This window comes from Candoia aspera, chromosome 12, assembly GCF_035149785.1.
Source record: "Candoia aspera isolate rCanAsp1 chromosome 12, rCanAsp1.hap2, whole genome shotgun sequence".
NCBI lineage: Eukaryota > Metazoa > Chordata > Lepidosauria > Squamata > Boidae > Candoia > Candoia aspera.
The window spans coordinates 14,566,511-14,581,410 of NC_086164.1; the positions used below are offsets into that span (position 1 = coordinate 14,566,511).

At 39.9% G+C, this 14,900-nt stretch overlaps 1 protein-coding gene across 1 annotated transcript in view; it reads right to left on the minus strand.

Moving 5' to 3' along the window:
• Positions 1–14,900, minus strand: part of TENM1 (teneurin transmembrane protein 1) — a 273,477-nt gene that overhangs the window by 87,202 nt on the left and 171,375 nt on the right. The window contains exons 12-13 of the mRNA XM_063313466.1: positions 7,996–8,142; positions 1,177–1,393 (exon numbers count right to left, since the gene is read on the minus strand). Coding sequence (XP_063169536.1) covers positions 1,177–1,393; positions 7,996–8,142 — 364 coding nt within the window. The remainder of the gene's footprint in view (positions 1–1,176; positions 1,394–7,995; positions 8,143–14,900) is intronic.

Consider the following 14,900-nt stretch of genomic DNA (forward strand, 5'->3'; position numbering starts at 1 on the left):
TTTTTTTAAAACAACTATTGTGTGCCTATGAAATAGGGGTTTATCTTGATATTGGAAGGTTTCAAATAGTATGTTCATGGCAGTTGCACCAAACAACACCTGTCATTTATGTAACACCATGGAAGAGAAGAAGAGAAAGGGACCATGAATTTCAGTAAGCAAAAGGGTATGTTCACAAGTCAAAGTGATGCTAGTGATTAGGCTGTCACTGGACAAACATATTACTGTGTTTTAGGGCTATAGATAATTTTAAAGTTGAGAGAACTTCATTGATTTTTTTCCATTTGCCCCAGGCAGCTTAGCCTCATTGCTCATCCTAACCAGTCCCATGGTGGCTCTTTTTTTAGAGCAGCATTAGTTAGCTAACAAGCTCTTGTGATGTATTCATTTACTGTTAGGTCCTTCCTTGGTGATGCCTCATTTAGAAACTCAGGGGATACCACGCACTGTCTTCACAGCATCATGTTCAGCAGCACGAGATTATGAAAAATAAACTCCAGCAACATCCCTTATATTTCTACCACAGTCTGAAGAAAAATTCCACTGCGTTCAAGATTTATCAAGAACAATTTTTTTTTGTCTGAAATTTCAAATGGTTGAGATTTCCTGACATTCAGATTTTAAAGATGTGTCGTTTGAAACACATTTCACTTTTCCATAGAGCTCTAGATTCTCTGAAATCGAATCAACTGAAAAGCAAAAGAAAGAAACAAAAACAGGCATTTACGTTTTTCTAGGGTTAGGTTATGGAAGGAGAAAAACGGTTCTTTTCTAAATCTCGCTCCAAATCCAAGCAACAGATTGGATCAGATTATCATGCTAGCAGTCTGGATCAAGTAATTACCAAAGATCCATATCAGGATATTGAACTAGATTGTACGGTCTCTGCACATCCACAGTATGAAAGCAAGTGAAACAGATGAGATGTAAGGATGTCAAGCCATTTTTCTCCACCTGACAGATATGTGGGAACAACAGTTCCCAAGACTCCCCAGCCAGGAGCATAAAGGGGAAAAAAACACTGAAAGAAATCTTGATCAACTGTATCATTCAAGAAAACCAGACACAATGGCGAAAGGTCAGAGGTCACTGAACATCTAGGAAGCCCCTGGCTGTCTGTCCTACTCAGAACACACATCGCTGTGATATGAGCGGGACGGAGGGAAGGAAACTTACCTGCTCTCAAATGAGACATCTCCTTGGATGACATGAGTGCTCTCCTTGCCAATCAGAAACTTGATTCTATCATAAAAGAGCCTTGGTGGATGTTGCAAGAAAGGAGGTTGACTTTGCTGAATGAGGTCGAGAGGATCAGGGGACCCTTGACAGAGAGGGCTGGAGAAGCAATTACTCTGTTGACAGCAATCAGGGTCAACACAGTCTGTCAAACCATCTGAAAAAGGGGAAACCAGAAAGACACTGTAGAAGAGATAAAATGGTTGAATGCTGAGAAATGTGACTGAGCAAGTTGCTAATCACATGGTAAGTGTGTAAATGTAAGTTTATGTATCTAGGTGGGGTTCAGGGACAAGATGGACATAAACAGCTTTCCAAAATTTTCCATTAAATTTTGGGGAAGAGAATTTAAACCATTTCTCAAAGGCAGGACTTCCCCTTAGCGATGAGAGGAGCACTGCTATTGAAAAAGGCACACAAGAGGGCTGTGTTCTTGGGGTTCACACACACCCTTTGGCTAGCTCATTGTTAAACAAGGGTAAGAACACCACACTTTGCCTATGAGGATGTCTCTGAAACTTCTTTTTCCTTTGATTTTATTCAAACAAATACTTCAAATTAAATTAAAGCTGGGTAGGAAAAAATAAAATCTTTCTGCACTAGACACCGCTTCAACATCTCCATCTATAACAGTTGCCTCTAGTCCTCTTCTAACTTTTTAAAAATTCTTAACTACAAGATACACAATTTTCTCATCTCCACACAAGCATGGGCTAAGTGTAAATTACACTGTTAGGTATAAAAATGGTCAGACCCACAGATAGTAATGCTAGTAGGAGACCGAAATGTTACTTCCTGCACAACACAGAGCATATGACATGACCCACATTGGCTGTATTCGCACAAAATGCCGAGTCCTAAACTGGGGTTTACAAAAATAATTGTGTTCTGATAGCATGCTAATATCAAATCAAATCTTTATTATGGTCGTAGACAGGCATAAACTTGCTAATAAATCCTCTTAAAAAACTTATCATGGCTTAACATAATGACCTTGGTTTCATAACACACAATATACAAACTCCCCGACCCCATTTTAGCCTAGACCTGCATGATGTGTGAACCTATCTAGCTTTTCACTTTCCAGAATCCTGACAGGAATGACGCCTAGACCTGGGAGTGAGTTTCACTGGGTCCACAGTTTTAAAGCAGTTGATCTACTTTATACTGCCTTCAGTCATGTGCAATAAATGATGAGGCCTTTAATGGGAGGTGATATATATTTTTTTAAAAAAATAACTAACAAGCTGAAAGAGATAGCATATTGTTCCAGTTTGAGCAGCACAGATTTCCACTCAAAAGTTGGATATAAAATTCCCATTGCAGGGGACACAAAGGATGTGATTGTTAGGCAAACCCACCTAGCATGGACTGATTTGTCTCTTACAACTATACCCATAAAGAAACTGGAAGACCCTTCTAAGAACATGCTGTGTGATTTTATAAATTAAGCCATACAATAAGTATATTAAGTTTCTCAGAAGCTTAACAGTTGTGTGTGTGTGTGTGCTCGTGTGCATGTGCACTTAAACAAAGAAAAAAATGGGCTAATACTCTGATCTCTGTCCACATCAGTGATGTCACTAAATCACAGTGATCCCTTGGGGGCAAAATAACAACCTTGTAGATCAATATTGTTACTCTATCCCAGCGTAAATTGTGTTCTTTAGTTCCCAATAATTTCCACCCTTAATCTGTGGGTAGACACAGAATCGAGAACACTAGGCAACCATTTTCTCTGACTCAGAAAGGAAATTTGTGCAGAAATCTCAAGAATTGGTTGGTTACAATTCTGCTTGCTCTGTCACAAGAGGGAAACAAGGGATTTCTCCTTTGCTTTTTCTCTTTACTCATATGAAACTTTTTACAAAGCCTGCTTTTCCACTGTGGTGGCATTGTATCGCATACAATCACTGTAAAAGGTAAAGGTTTCCCTTGACGTAAAGTCCAGTCATGTCTGACTCTAGGGGGCGGTGCTCATCTCCATTTCAAAGCCAAAGAGCCAGCGTTTGTCCAAAGACACTTCCTCCATGGTCAGCATGACGACACGGAACGCCGTTACCTTCCCGCCGAAGCGGTACCTATTGATCTACTCACATTGGCATGTTTTCGAACTGCTAGGTGAGCAGGAGCTGGGACGAGCAACGGGAGCTCACCCTGCTGTGCGGTTTCGAACCGCCGACCTTCTGATCGGCAGCTCAGCGGTTTAACCCGCAGCGCCACCGCGTCCCGATTACAATCACGGAGTGCAGAGTAAATAATCTGAACTTTGCACTTCCAGTGGCTTTCAAGCAGCGAAAGCAGCAACCTGACTACAAATCAGATTTAATTAAAAAAAAAAAGTTCGTACACAAGCAGACAGACTCACGTACGCACCCAATTGTTTCATGCTTTTGAGAGTGCAAGAATGAATGGAATATTGTCCAATATGTAAAAATCCAGAGTGGCTGCTGCTTCTAAGATCATAATCTTAAAAGAGAGAGAGTAAGATAAAGGAGGTAGAAAAACCTGTCAGATACGAGGATGAAACAGAAAGTGAAAACTGAAGCAAGATGAGAAACTAAAGGAGAGATGAAAAAATATCCCCATAGTATTTCTCTGACTTCTTTCCTATTTAAAGTGGTTATTTAAACTACTTTTTAATGTAGTACACACACACACACTGCATTTTTTTCTCTCAGTCCTCATTCAAGCTGAAGAACAAGATTCAGTTTTTGATGAATTTCTTTCAATGGAGAAACTTTTGGGAGAAATTTGGAAGTGTGGCACTCTTCCACCAATTTGAATTATTTTATTTATTTATTTATTCATTCATTCATTCATTCATTCATCCATCCATCCAATTTATATGAGTGCCCATCTCACAAACGAGGGACTCTGGGTGGTGTACAACAAAGCTAAAAAACAATATATACCAAACAATTTTTGTTACTATTATTGTTATTGTTATTATTAAAAGCTTAAATTATAAAAAGGATAAAACTAAAAGAAAAACAATATTGGGCAAAGGGCAGGTGTTAATAACAGTGGAGTCACCTCCATATTTCACTGGTCCCCTGGGGGCACTCAGGCCTGGTGGCATAACCAGGTCTTGAAGGACTTCTGGGAAGACAAAAGGGATGAAGCCAACCTCACTTCAGGGGGGAACATAGTCCATAAAGTGGGTGCCACAGCAGAAAAGGACTGCTGCCTAGGACCTGCCATGTGTAGTTGATGGGCCCACAGCATGCCTTCTCTGCTGGATCTGGTGAATTATGAGGTGTCGATATTCTATCTCTATTTGGAAAAACAGAGATCTGCAGCCTCCCCCCGGCTTTCTATACTTCCATTAAATTGTGGACCACCAACACTTGGATGGTTGTTATGGGTCAGTCCTGTATAAATTAACCATCACAGTAAGCTTTCTTGAATGTGTGTCTACTTTGTGCTGAATAAACTGTGTTTCCTGCCTTCCATTTTCCCCTTGTATACATGTTGAAATTTCTTCCAATTCTTCTGGAAAAAATAGAACTAACCAATGGATCATGTGGGCTCTTCAGAGGCCATATGGGGGGGGGGGGAGAAAAAAAAAAGATCGGCAGCCTCTCCTTTATTATCACAAGTTTTGATTCCATTCCTTAATCGCCACTGGTAATGGATTTGGATCAATTTATTTTCTGCCTTCATCTGTAATCTGTAATCTGATGTGCTAGCCCCACCTTTCCCATATGCACTGCGGGACTAACATTTCCCTCATCTCCTGCCAACATCACCTGTATTCAGTGATGATGCTAGAGACCCTAGGCTGGGAAAGGCTAGCTTAGCTACTACGACCTGAGACTGTGCCTGACAAATTAGCATTTGCACCAAATTCTTATCCTGAGATTCCTCCCTGCCTCTTTATCCAAAGGCTGGAATGGGAATGTGTTAGGGAACCCTTCACTCTAGCCCATCTTTGATGTAGCTTCTTCTGAGAACGTTTTGCGTTGCTTTATTGTGACAGTGACCATATTTTTTTGGAAAAAATAAAGAGCAAGCCTGAAAAAGGGGCAAATCTGAAAGAGGTTCATAAGGATAAAAAACAATGATGGTTTATGTTTATAACTTTGCTTTACAAAGGAAAATTCAACAATCAAACCAAGAAAAACTTTAGTAACAATCCCTAAAATCAAAGAGTGTATGTAAATTTATTTTAAAATTCAATTCAATTTCCTTATTTTTCACATGAATGTGAAAGACCATGGATTAAGTGGTACCATGTGTACAGTAAAAGTTAAATGACCAAAATAAAAAGTGAGTTTTTGAAAAAAGCCAGCTGGGTGACCTTGGGCCAGTTCCTCTCTCTCAGCCCAAGAGCCAATCAGGTGTGGTAGGAGAGTTCTAGTCCCACCTTAGGCACGAAAGCCGGCTGGATGACCTTGGGCCAGTCCCTCTCTCTCAGTCCAACCCACCTCGCAGGGTTGTTGTTGTGGGGAAAATAGGAAGAGGAAGGAGTATTAGGTATGTTCACCGCCTTGAGTTATTTATAAAAATAATACAAGTGGGATAAAGAAATCTAAACAAAAAAATCTAAAGAACAGCTTTCTGAAAGGACTATCCTTTATAATAAACCAAGTATGGTCACTGTACTTATCATGGCAATGTTCACAGATGCCCAAGAGCACAACGTATTGAGCACATGAGAGTTACTAGCTCAGCCTTTCTCAACCTTTTGACCCCGGAGGAGCCCTTGAAATATTTTTCAGGCCTCGGGGAACCCCTGCACATTCAGGGTCAAATATAGGCCAGAAGTTACAAAATTATGGTATTTGTTTCATGGGTAGGCCTGTATATATGCATTAACAGTGCTCCTAAACTAAAAATAAAGAATGAAACTTGCCTCTTTAATGTGAACTTGCCCGAATTTGAAATAATTTTTTACATAAATTGTGATCTCCCAGGGAGCCCCTCATGACCTCTCGCAGAACCTGAGGGTGCCATGGAACCTGCTTGAGAAACCCCGTACTAGCTTCTTCTTTTTAAGGGGATGTATTCATAAGCATCTCCCTGTAACAGGGAGATGGGTGAGACTGTGTGTTGGCAGCTGTAGCAGCTGCAGTGGCAACACTGGGGTATGGAACTAACCTGGAACGCTTCAGATTTTACTGGAAGCAAGTTGGCACAGCCTAAATAAGGGAAACCGAGCACATTTCTGCTTGGAGGCTTGGATATGTCATACCAACAACGAGGGACATACAGTGAGTGACATAGCCGTTGCTCACATGCTGTATGCAGTTTATGCTTATCTTGCTGTTGGATTTAAGCTGCCTTGTTATTCTGTACCCCAAAGCTTTAATTAGAGAGAGATGCAGAAGCAAACCTCCAACACAGCTTCCTAACAATTGATTGCTGATGCTTCTTGATCAATAGCTGGGCAGAAGAGAGAGAAAAGGGGAGCCTGGAGCTCTTTGGCTGATCTGAAAGGTCATCTGGGGAAGGAAGAAAGGGAATATGCAGCCCCCCATGAAGCAGTGGGGAGGAGGAGAGGAAAGAAGCAATCTCAATGCAAACTGTGAGCTATATGGGGAGAGGGCATCTGCTGAAGATGTCAGCATTGCACGGCTGATCCTGCTAAGCCTTGCCAGCCAGGCACAGATGTACACCCCAAGCTCAAACCAGCTCTCCATGGTGCTGCATCTGCTCAAGAGATATTTCAGCCAGAAAAATGTGCCTTTAACATGACATATGTGATATGAAGGATGAAGGGAGCTCAGAGATAGAATTGTAAGGCAGTTGGCATCCCAGAAAATGAATGTGAACCAAAGGAGCAACACATGGGATGGCCTTTTCATCAATTCCTTAGTATCTGTCCATGTCGCCTTTTTGGGCCCAGAATCGAAATGGAAAGCAAAGGATATGAGGAAAGGTTACAGGAACTGCTGGGGATGTGAGGGGAAATGGGACAGTACCCTTCAAATATCTGAAAGGATTTATATATAAGAGTTTAAAACTAAAGAAATAAAGGGAGTAGCATTTTCTGAGTACTGGTACTTGGATATGGCACCAAAAATAAAGGTCCTGTTGTAGAAGGCAGAGGGAATGGCCTTGAGGAACAGGAGGAAGAGCTGCTACCAAGGCAATGGTCAGATAAAAGAGGACCAAGTCTGGAGCAGGAATGTAACCTGAGAAAATGTCTCAGAGAAGACGCTCCCTAGTTCTCATGAAGATAAAGGGAGGGAGTGGGGAAGCATATGCAGACTTGCAAGATTCTGTTCCTATAGCTTTACAGTATAAGTACTACTGACCTACATGACATCGGGTTCCTAGTCTGATCTACCTTGAAGGGCCGGCACCTATAAAGCTCTATATGACTTGGAGCCTGGGTATTTCTGGGACCACCATCTGCCAGCCCAATGAATACAAGCAGTGAATTACCATCGTAGGTCCCCTTGTATCAGGATTTCTACTGGGAGGGGCATGGAAGTGAACTCCAGGAGCTCTCCTTTTATGAAATAATTTCCTCCCAAGGTGAGAATGGCTCCTTCCCTTGTGATTTTCTGGAAACTTAAAACCTGGTTGTTCCAGAAGGCCTTTAGGGAATTGAACAGCGCTGTCGTCTGAGTGAGATGTAGCACCATCTACTGTATTCGATGGACTATTGGAATTATATAGTATTACCTATTATGCATACTGCTGTACACTGCTTAGAGCCTATTGTGAATGAAGCCCTATAGAAGACAGATCCATTCATTCATTCACAAATATGACATATACACACTGGAGCATTAACTGTGTCTGTACCTCCATCATTATCGATGTCATCTTCACAAAGCATTTCCATTACAACATTGCATCCCATTCCACTCCAGCCCACCTGGCAGATACAGTGCCATCCATTTTGGTCAAGGGTGCACCTTCCATTTCCATAACACAGACCTGGGCATCCATCTGAAAAGATACCACATAAAGAAAGCATCATGCATTATCTCTGCTGCAAAACAATACACCAGCTGGCATGTGATTTTGTTTAAACAATTGCATTAGGTACTCTCCTTCAGAAAAAACGAGTTCACCAATCTTCAGGGCTATTCATGAAGTTTATAAGCAAATGAAAAACAAAAGCTCTCTGGAGCTTGCCCTACCATTAATGTATATTCGTCAAGAATATTTCAGTTTGTTTTTTTCTCCCAGTCCTTTTCCTTCTATCAATCATGTATGTATGCTGTTTAAACTGCTTTTCTCAGACCAAAAATGGTCTAAGATATCATCTAAAGTATTTATGTCAGCATCTAAGGATTACTGATGGATGGGACTTCAGACATTGCTCAAGTTTTTTAAGGAACTTAAAGTCATTTCTTTTATTAGGGATCCAGCTAATCTTTTAATTTTAATCTTTGGATGTGAAAATTCAAAATTGAATGCCTAAAAGTTTGCAGATCTAGAAAACTGGCCACACCCAACACCGCATCAGAGGACTTCTTTTTATGAGGATCATTGGTTGTAGTAATAAAGTAAAAGAAAGGAAACTTCTCAGACATTCTTCCCTCTGTAATGCATTCTCAGAATCTGTTCTGGATTTGTGGTACCTAAACTATGGAATTTCTTGCCTCAGATACTCTTAGTTGTGTTTTCATTAATTTGCCAAGACCCTTCTGTCTATGAAGCTGTTCATTTCCCAGGCAAATTTCTGACTATATTATCTGCTTTCTTTCATGACATCTTCATATTTTTTGTAACTGATTTCTATTTTCTTTTTTAAATTATTGACATGTTCTACTGCTTTCAGTTTTCTTAGCCATCCTGAATGGCACATTTAGGCAAGAGTAGGTTGCACATTTTTTATAGAAATTGCATGATCCACAATATACATGTCCAAGGAAGCAATTTCAATAGTACAAATTAGCTTTCTCCAACCGTTCACCTTCAAAGAATGCAAGTTCCAAAATGCCCTGTACAAATATCACTGTATTTAAACAAGACAATGTATTAAGATTCATAGCAACATAATAAAAAAGAACAACAAATGCAAAAACAAATTTCCTAGGCAATGCTGCCTGCAATTTTTGGGTGATGCTATGCAGGCCTAAGCTATCTTCAGGGTGCCAGGTTGTGAAATGTGGCCATAATGCTTTGGATTTTCCCTTTTCTATCATATACTCATTGCAGCTTGATTTCTAAAGAGAAGATGCATATAAACAGGAGTTGCCTGTAGTATTCTGAAACTCCTTAATTAGACTATATTGATTAGTGTGTCTGAATAGTGACACTCAACTGTGAGCCAGCAGCTATGTCTAAAACAATTTTTTTAAAAAATAAAATACATATCTTAGTATGCCTACTGTGCTCCTCAAACCCCTCAGCATGGCAGACAGTATGTCTGGATGCTCTTACCAATATTTTTTCACCAATGGCCAGTCATAAAGCACCAATTTACTAGGTAGGGTTGTTCCTATCAATTCTCTAGAACAGTCCTAGAAATTTCTCCTAGAAAATGGCTCAGCTCTGCCATTTTTTTCTGTACAACATGGGCAAAGTCCCTCCTCCTCCTCAATGGTACCTTAATCAGAGTATTATTTCTTCCCTGATTCTTTATCTGGTGCTGTTTCCTGCTTTTCCATGTGTTTTTGCTAGGCAGAATGTCCTCTGGGCTGCATGTTTCCTTTTCTGAATTTTGGTTCCATCTTTTGAATGGTATGTAGGTGGGGTTTATCTCTATGAGTCTGTTGATGGCTCATTTCTCGGAATGCCAAGGTTCCAGGAATTCCCTAGCATTTTTGGACTGGGCTTGATCTTTGGATACATCTGGACAGTAAATCCAAAGATGGTGAATCAGCTTGATCAAATCCCTTCCTTTGTATTATTCTTTTCCGTTTTGAGTGTCTTACACATAATAAATAACATTGTATTTTCCCCTACAACTGGAGGAGGGTTTGCTATGGAAAGCAATGCCTAAAAGCACTAACACTACTGTTATTTACTGGTCTTGACGATGTATACACATATATATATCTATCTATATTAAACTATAAAAAATGCAAATACACATAACAGCATTACTGGATGAACACAATAACAGAACAAGCATAGCAAGAAAAAAGAAAACAGGGGCCTTGAAATTGTTATTAACAGAACAACCCCAGAAACCTTGACCATATTGTCAAAAAGTTGTCTTCTTTGCCCTTTTTCCAAAAACAACAACAACCCAGAAGAATCAATTTAAATGTTCACAAACAATGCATACCAACAATCCATTGTTGCATTTCAAGATACATTACCCTTTCCAGAGTTGTATAATAATAGTTTCAATCTGACAAATTCATAATTGTAACATACCAAAGCACAGAATACTTGGATATGTGATTGAGTAATAGACTGTATTTCTGGGCCATAACGTTTGCCAGCTCATGCCTGATTATTGACAAATAATATATACCCATAGCAGTTTGCAAGGTGAACAATTGAGTTTATAAGAGGGGAACTGTCAAAGGCTTTATTTTGCAGGAGTGCTGAGCATTGCTCTCACCATCCTACTAATGTGAGAAGCACCTTAGGCTTTGTTTCATATCTTCTGAACCTGAGAAACACCTTGGGCCTCAGGATGAATAATTTATCTGGCAGCTACTTCAGTTGTGACAATTTAAACACACATTCCAGATGGGTTGTGAGATCACGAGGGCCCACAAGTTCAATTGTGGGAGCTGAAACCAAGATTTGTTGTTGTTGTTAGTTAGATACATGGGAAGAAAAGAAGACATGATTTGCAGTCAACACCCACCTTCTAATCTGCAACACTTCCGCTATCCTAAAGCATAAACTCAGTTGCAGCTTGAAGCATTTAAACTTTTCTTAGGTTGGAATTTAAAGGGCACCTGGCCTTGGAGTGGCCAAGCGTGTAAGATTAACCCCCCATTAAGTTTCCTCCTCCTTTCATGTTGACATTATGATTGGGGATTGACTTTTAGAGGAGCTTCATGGGGGCACAGTTAAAATTGGAAACTTCAGGTTATGCATCCCTGTTTTAAAACTGCAGATCTGAAGTTATGAAAAGGAGAGAAAGAAATGCATCTGCCACGTGGCCTTTTCCTCCTTGCAGCTCTCATGTTAACAGCTTCCTTTTAACAAGTGGTGACTTTGGCATAGAAGAAAGCAGAATGACAACCTACTGCATTTATATACCTAAATGAAAACATATAAACCTTTCAGGATTAATTTGCCATCTGTTGATTGAGAGCCTCTGCTTTACTTAAAACAGGCTATTTACGATCTGTATGAATGGAAGCTACCATTAATCTAACCTTGTTACCCAAGTAGCCATTAGAAAGGGTTTTCAGTGGAAACAATGACTACAGTATTTTTAACTATCACTGTTATCTGTCTAAGTCTGCTTTATGGTCGGTTTGAAAAACAGACTGTGCTTATTCATTAAGTATCAAGATACATGATGGATCCAATCCTCCTATATGGCTGTGCAATATTGGCCTCTTTTTGTACAGGTCTACCCTGAACATACAAGTGCTGAGCCAAAAAGAGATGCCTCTGTGATATTTTGGGGTGAAATGGGTATTGGGGAGGTACAAAATGCCCTCACCTTCCCAACTGTGTTCTCCAGATTGCTAGTTTTGTGGTTCCTTGGCAGATAACTGAAGTCCTTGCAAAAAGTGGGCTATAGAGAAAAAGCAAGGTGGAATCTCCTCGCACCATATGGCAGGTTAAGTTCCCCAGTCCTGATTCAGTAACTGTTACTGCTGAGCTTTACTTAAGATCAGAAAACTCCTACATCAAGATTGAGTAGCTCTGGACCAAGTCTATTCCATTTCCTGTTTTTTTTAAAGTTATTATTGTTTAATTTTGAAATAGGTGATAAGTTAAAAGAAGATCAGATCCAGATCAGATCAAGATCGCATCTCTCTGTCTACCTCCCACACCATTTCCCATTCAGGATTTTAGTTATTTGTTTCCACCTGCCTTTCCTGCCAGCATAACTTCACAGAATCCTTTAACTATTTTGCTGTGAATCTCTTTCTTCCACCCATTCACCCAGAGATATCTTCTTTGTGCTTTTAATTTTGAATTGCCTTGATTTATTTTTATCTGTGCAATAAACTGTTACCAGAAGAAAACAGTGGGCTCCAAGAATGTTTTTGTGATTACTTATTCCACTCATGATTTTCAAGTCAGTTTTTTTCCCCCTATCTGCTGATTCCCTCTGCTTTTAGTTTTTGCCAAAAGTCTAACTCTGGCTTCACTTACAGATGCTTTTATTTTTACTTAGCACGTCTAATGGGCACCATGGCCAGAATAACCATGGGTATGATTTTGCCTCCATTCCAAGTATTCAGTCAACACATCAGTGAAAGATGAAATAGCTCTCAGGTTTTAAGAAGCAACCAGTCACCTGAATTCAGGATAAAAACAACAACAACCTATTTAAAATGAAGTTGATAAATGAACATTTAGTGTTTTTTTTAATGGAAATCCAGAAATTAAACAGAAAGTGTGCCTCAAACTGAACTGAGCAGAAACCATTCTCTTTGTAAAGTTCTGGTATGTAGCCAACCTGTTTTTATTATATTAGCCAATTTTCCTGCATGCAATTAACATATTTATGGATAAAAACACTTTGGGAAGTCCTGAATGATGATATGCCAAGACTTACAAGTAACTGATTTGGGGGAAAGGTATTATTTTTTATTAAAATGTAACAATTACATTTCTACAGCTAAAGAATGCCTTCTAAAAAGATCTGAGAATTTTAGATTCATATTAGAAATATAATTAGAAATTAGCCTTAGGGATAAAGGAACAGAGATAAGTGAACGTCTTTAATAACTTGTCCAGTATTTAAATCCTATAAAGGCAGAGAATATAAGAATTATTGTATTTAAACTGTTTCATTTTCTTAAATTAATTTAAAGTGGATATATGTTTTCTAGCTATACTCTTGATATTATTTTGTACAGACACACTATATCAAAGAAGCTCACTTAGGCTGATCTGGAACAAAGCAATACTATTGCATTTAATTTTCATGATGTCTACTAAGGATTTATCCTCAGGAGGTAAGGCAATGCCAGAGGAGAGCTTGCAGACAGATGAGATCAGGAGCTACTGCCTAGCAGGACAAATAGGGAAGAACCAGCCCCTGCTCCCAGGGAATCTGCATCCCAGATCTTAATGGGGTAACTCCAGAGCAGCCTGCCTCAGCCTTCTGATGCTGGAGGAACCCTTGAAATATTTTTCAGGCCTTGGGGAACCCCTGCACATTCAGGATCAAATATAGGCCAGAAGTTACAAAATTATTATATTTGTTTCATGGGTAGGCCTGTATATATGCATTAACAGTGTTCTTAAACTAAAAGTAAAGAATGAAATGTACCTCTTTAATGTGAAGTTACCCAAATTTGAAATAAAATTTTAAATAAATTGGAATCTCCCAGCGAACCCCTAGGGACTTCTCGCAGAACCCTGGTTGAGAAACCCTGCTCTGGAGCATCATCCAGATCTGTGAGAATGATAGTGGGTTAAGAGCCAGAGTGCTGAAAAGTGCAGAAGGGTGAAAAGGAAAGCTACTGTGGCCCTCTGAACTAATGCAATTCAGCTGGTTTAGGGAAGTGTCTTGAACTCTGGGATCTAAAGCTGACAAGTGGAGATGACCCTCTGCTGGAAGGGTTCTCTTGTGAGCAGCTGCCAGAATATTTACCTCATTGCTAGATTCATACTTTGCTTTTCTCTTGAACCTTTTTGTGCATGGAATGCTTTTACAGTTGATCTTTGAACTGTCGCTTGACCCTACACCTGCTTCACACCTGGCTGGTTGTTGTTCGGCTAGAAAGAAAGCAACTTTCTGCAAATACAGTGGTTTCTTTGTGGGAAAATAAGAGGAAACCTAGTATAGCTACTCCTCGCTTAACAGCCATTCATTTAACAACGGTCTGAAGTTACGACAGCCTCAGAAAAACTGCTTTATGACCTGTACTCACACTTATGACCACCACAAATCATTGTACCACCCCTGCGATCACATGATTGCAATTTGGGCATTTGGCAGCTGGCTCGCATTTACGACCAGTTGCAGCATCCTGAGGTCTTGTGATTTCTGGCAAAAAAGTCCATTGAGTAAGCTGGATCCGCTTAACAACCATCATAAAAGTGGTCGTAAAATCTGGTCCGGTCACATGGTGAGTCACTTACCAACTGCACCGCTTAACAACCAATTTTCCAGTCCCTATTGTGGTCGTTAGGGGAGGACGACCTGTAGTTGAAGCTTTTCTTCCTACTCCTTTCCATGAGCAATTACACTCATTAAGCATTCTCCTCTGCATAATAACGATGTGACAGAAGCTCTGCAGACATTATTTTCAATAGGTATCAGTTTGATCTTTTTCTGACTTCTAAGGAAACAGATCCCCCCAACTTCTCTCCTCAACTTGTTCCACAGCCATCCTGCCTCATGGTTAGAATTCACAGGGACCTGACTTTGTTTGGGAAGTAAAATCCACCCCTCCCCCACTCACAAAGATCAATTGCACCTTTTATTTGCAGAAATATAGATAGTTGGGAGAGGAAACAAATGTTTCCAGAAGGAACTGACTTCTGAAGCTTACCAGGGAAACTACAGAGAGATGGTCAAGAGCTCTTTTCCATGGCCCCAGAAACTATAAGCAGAAATCATGGGTATAAGTTTCAGTAGTGTGGATCTTGTTCAT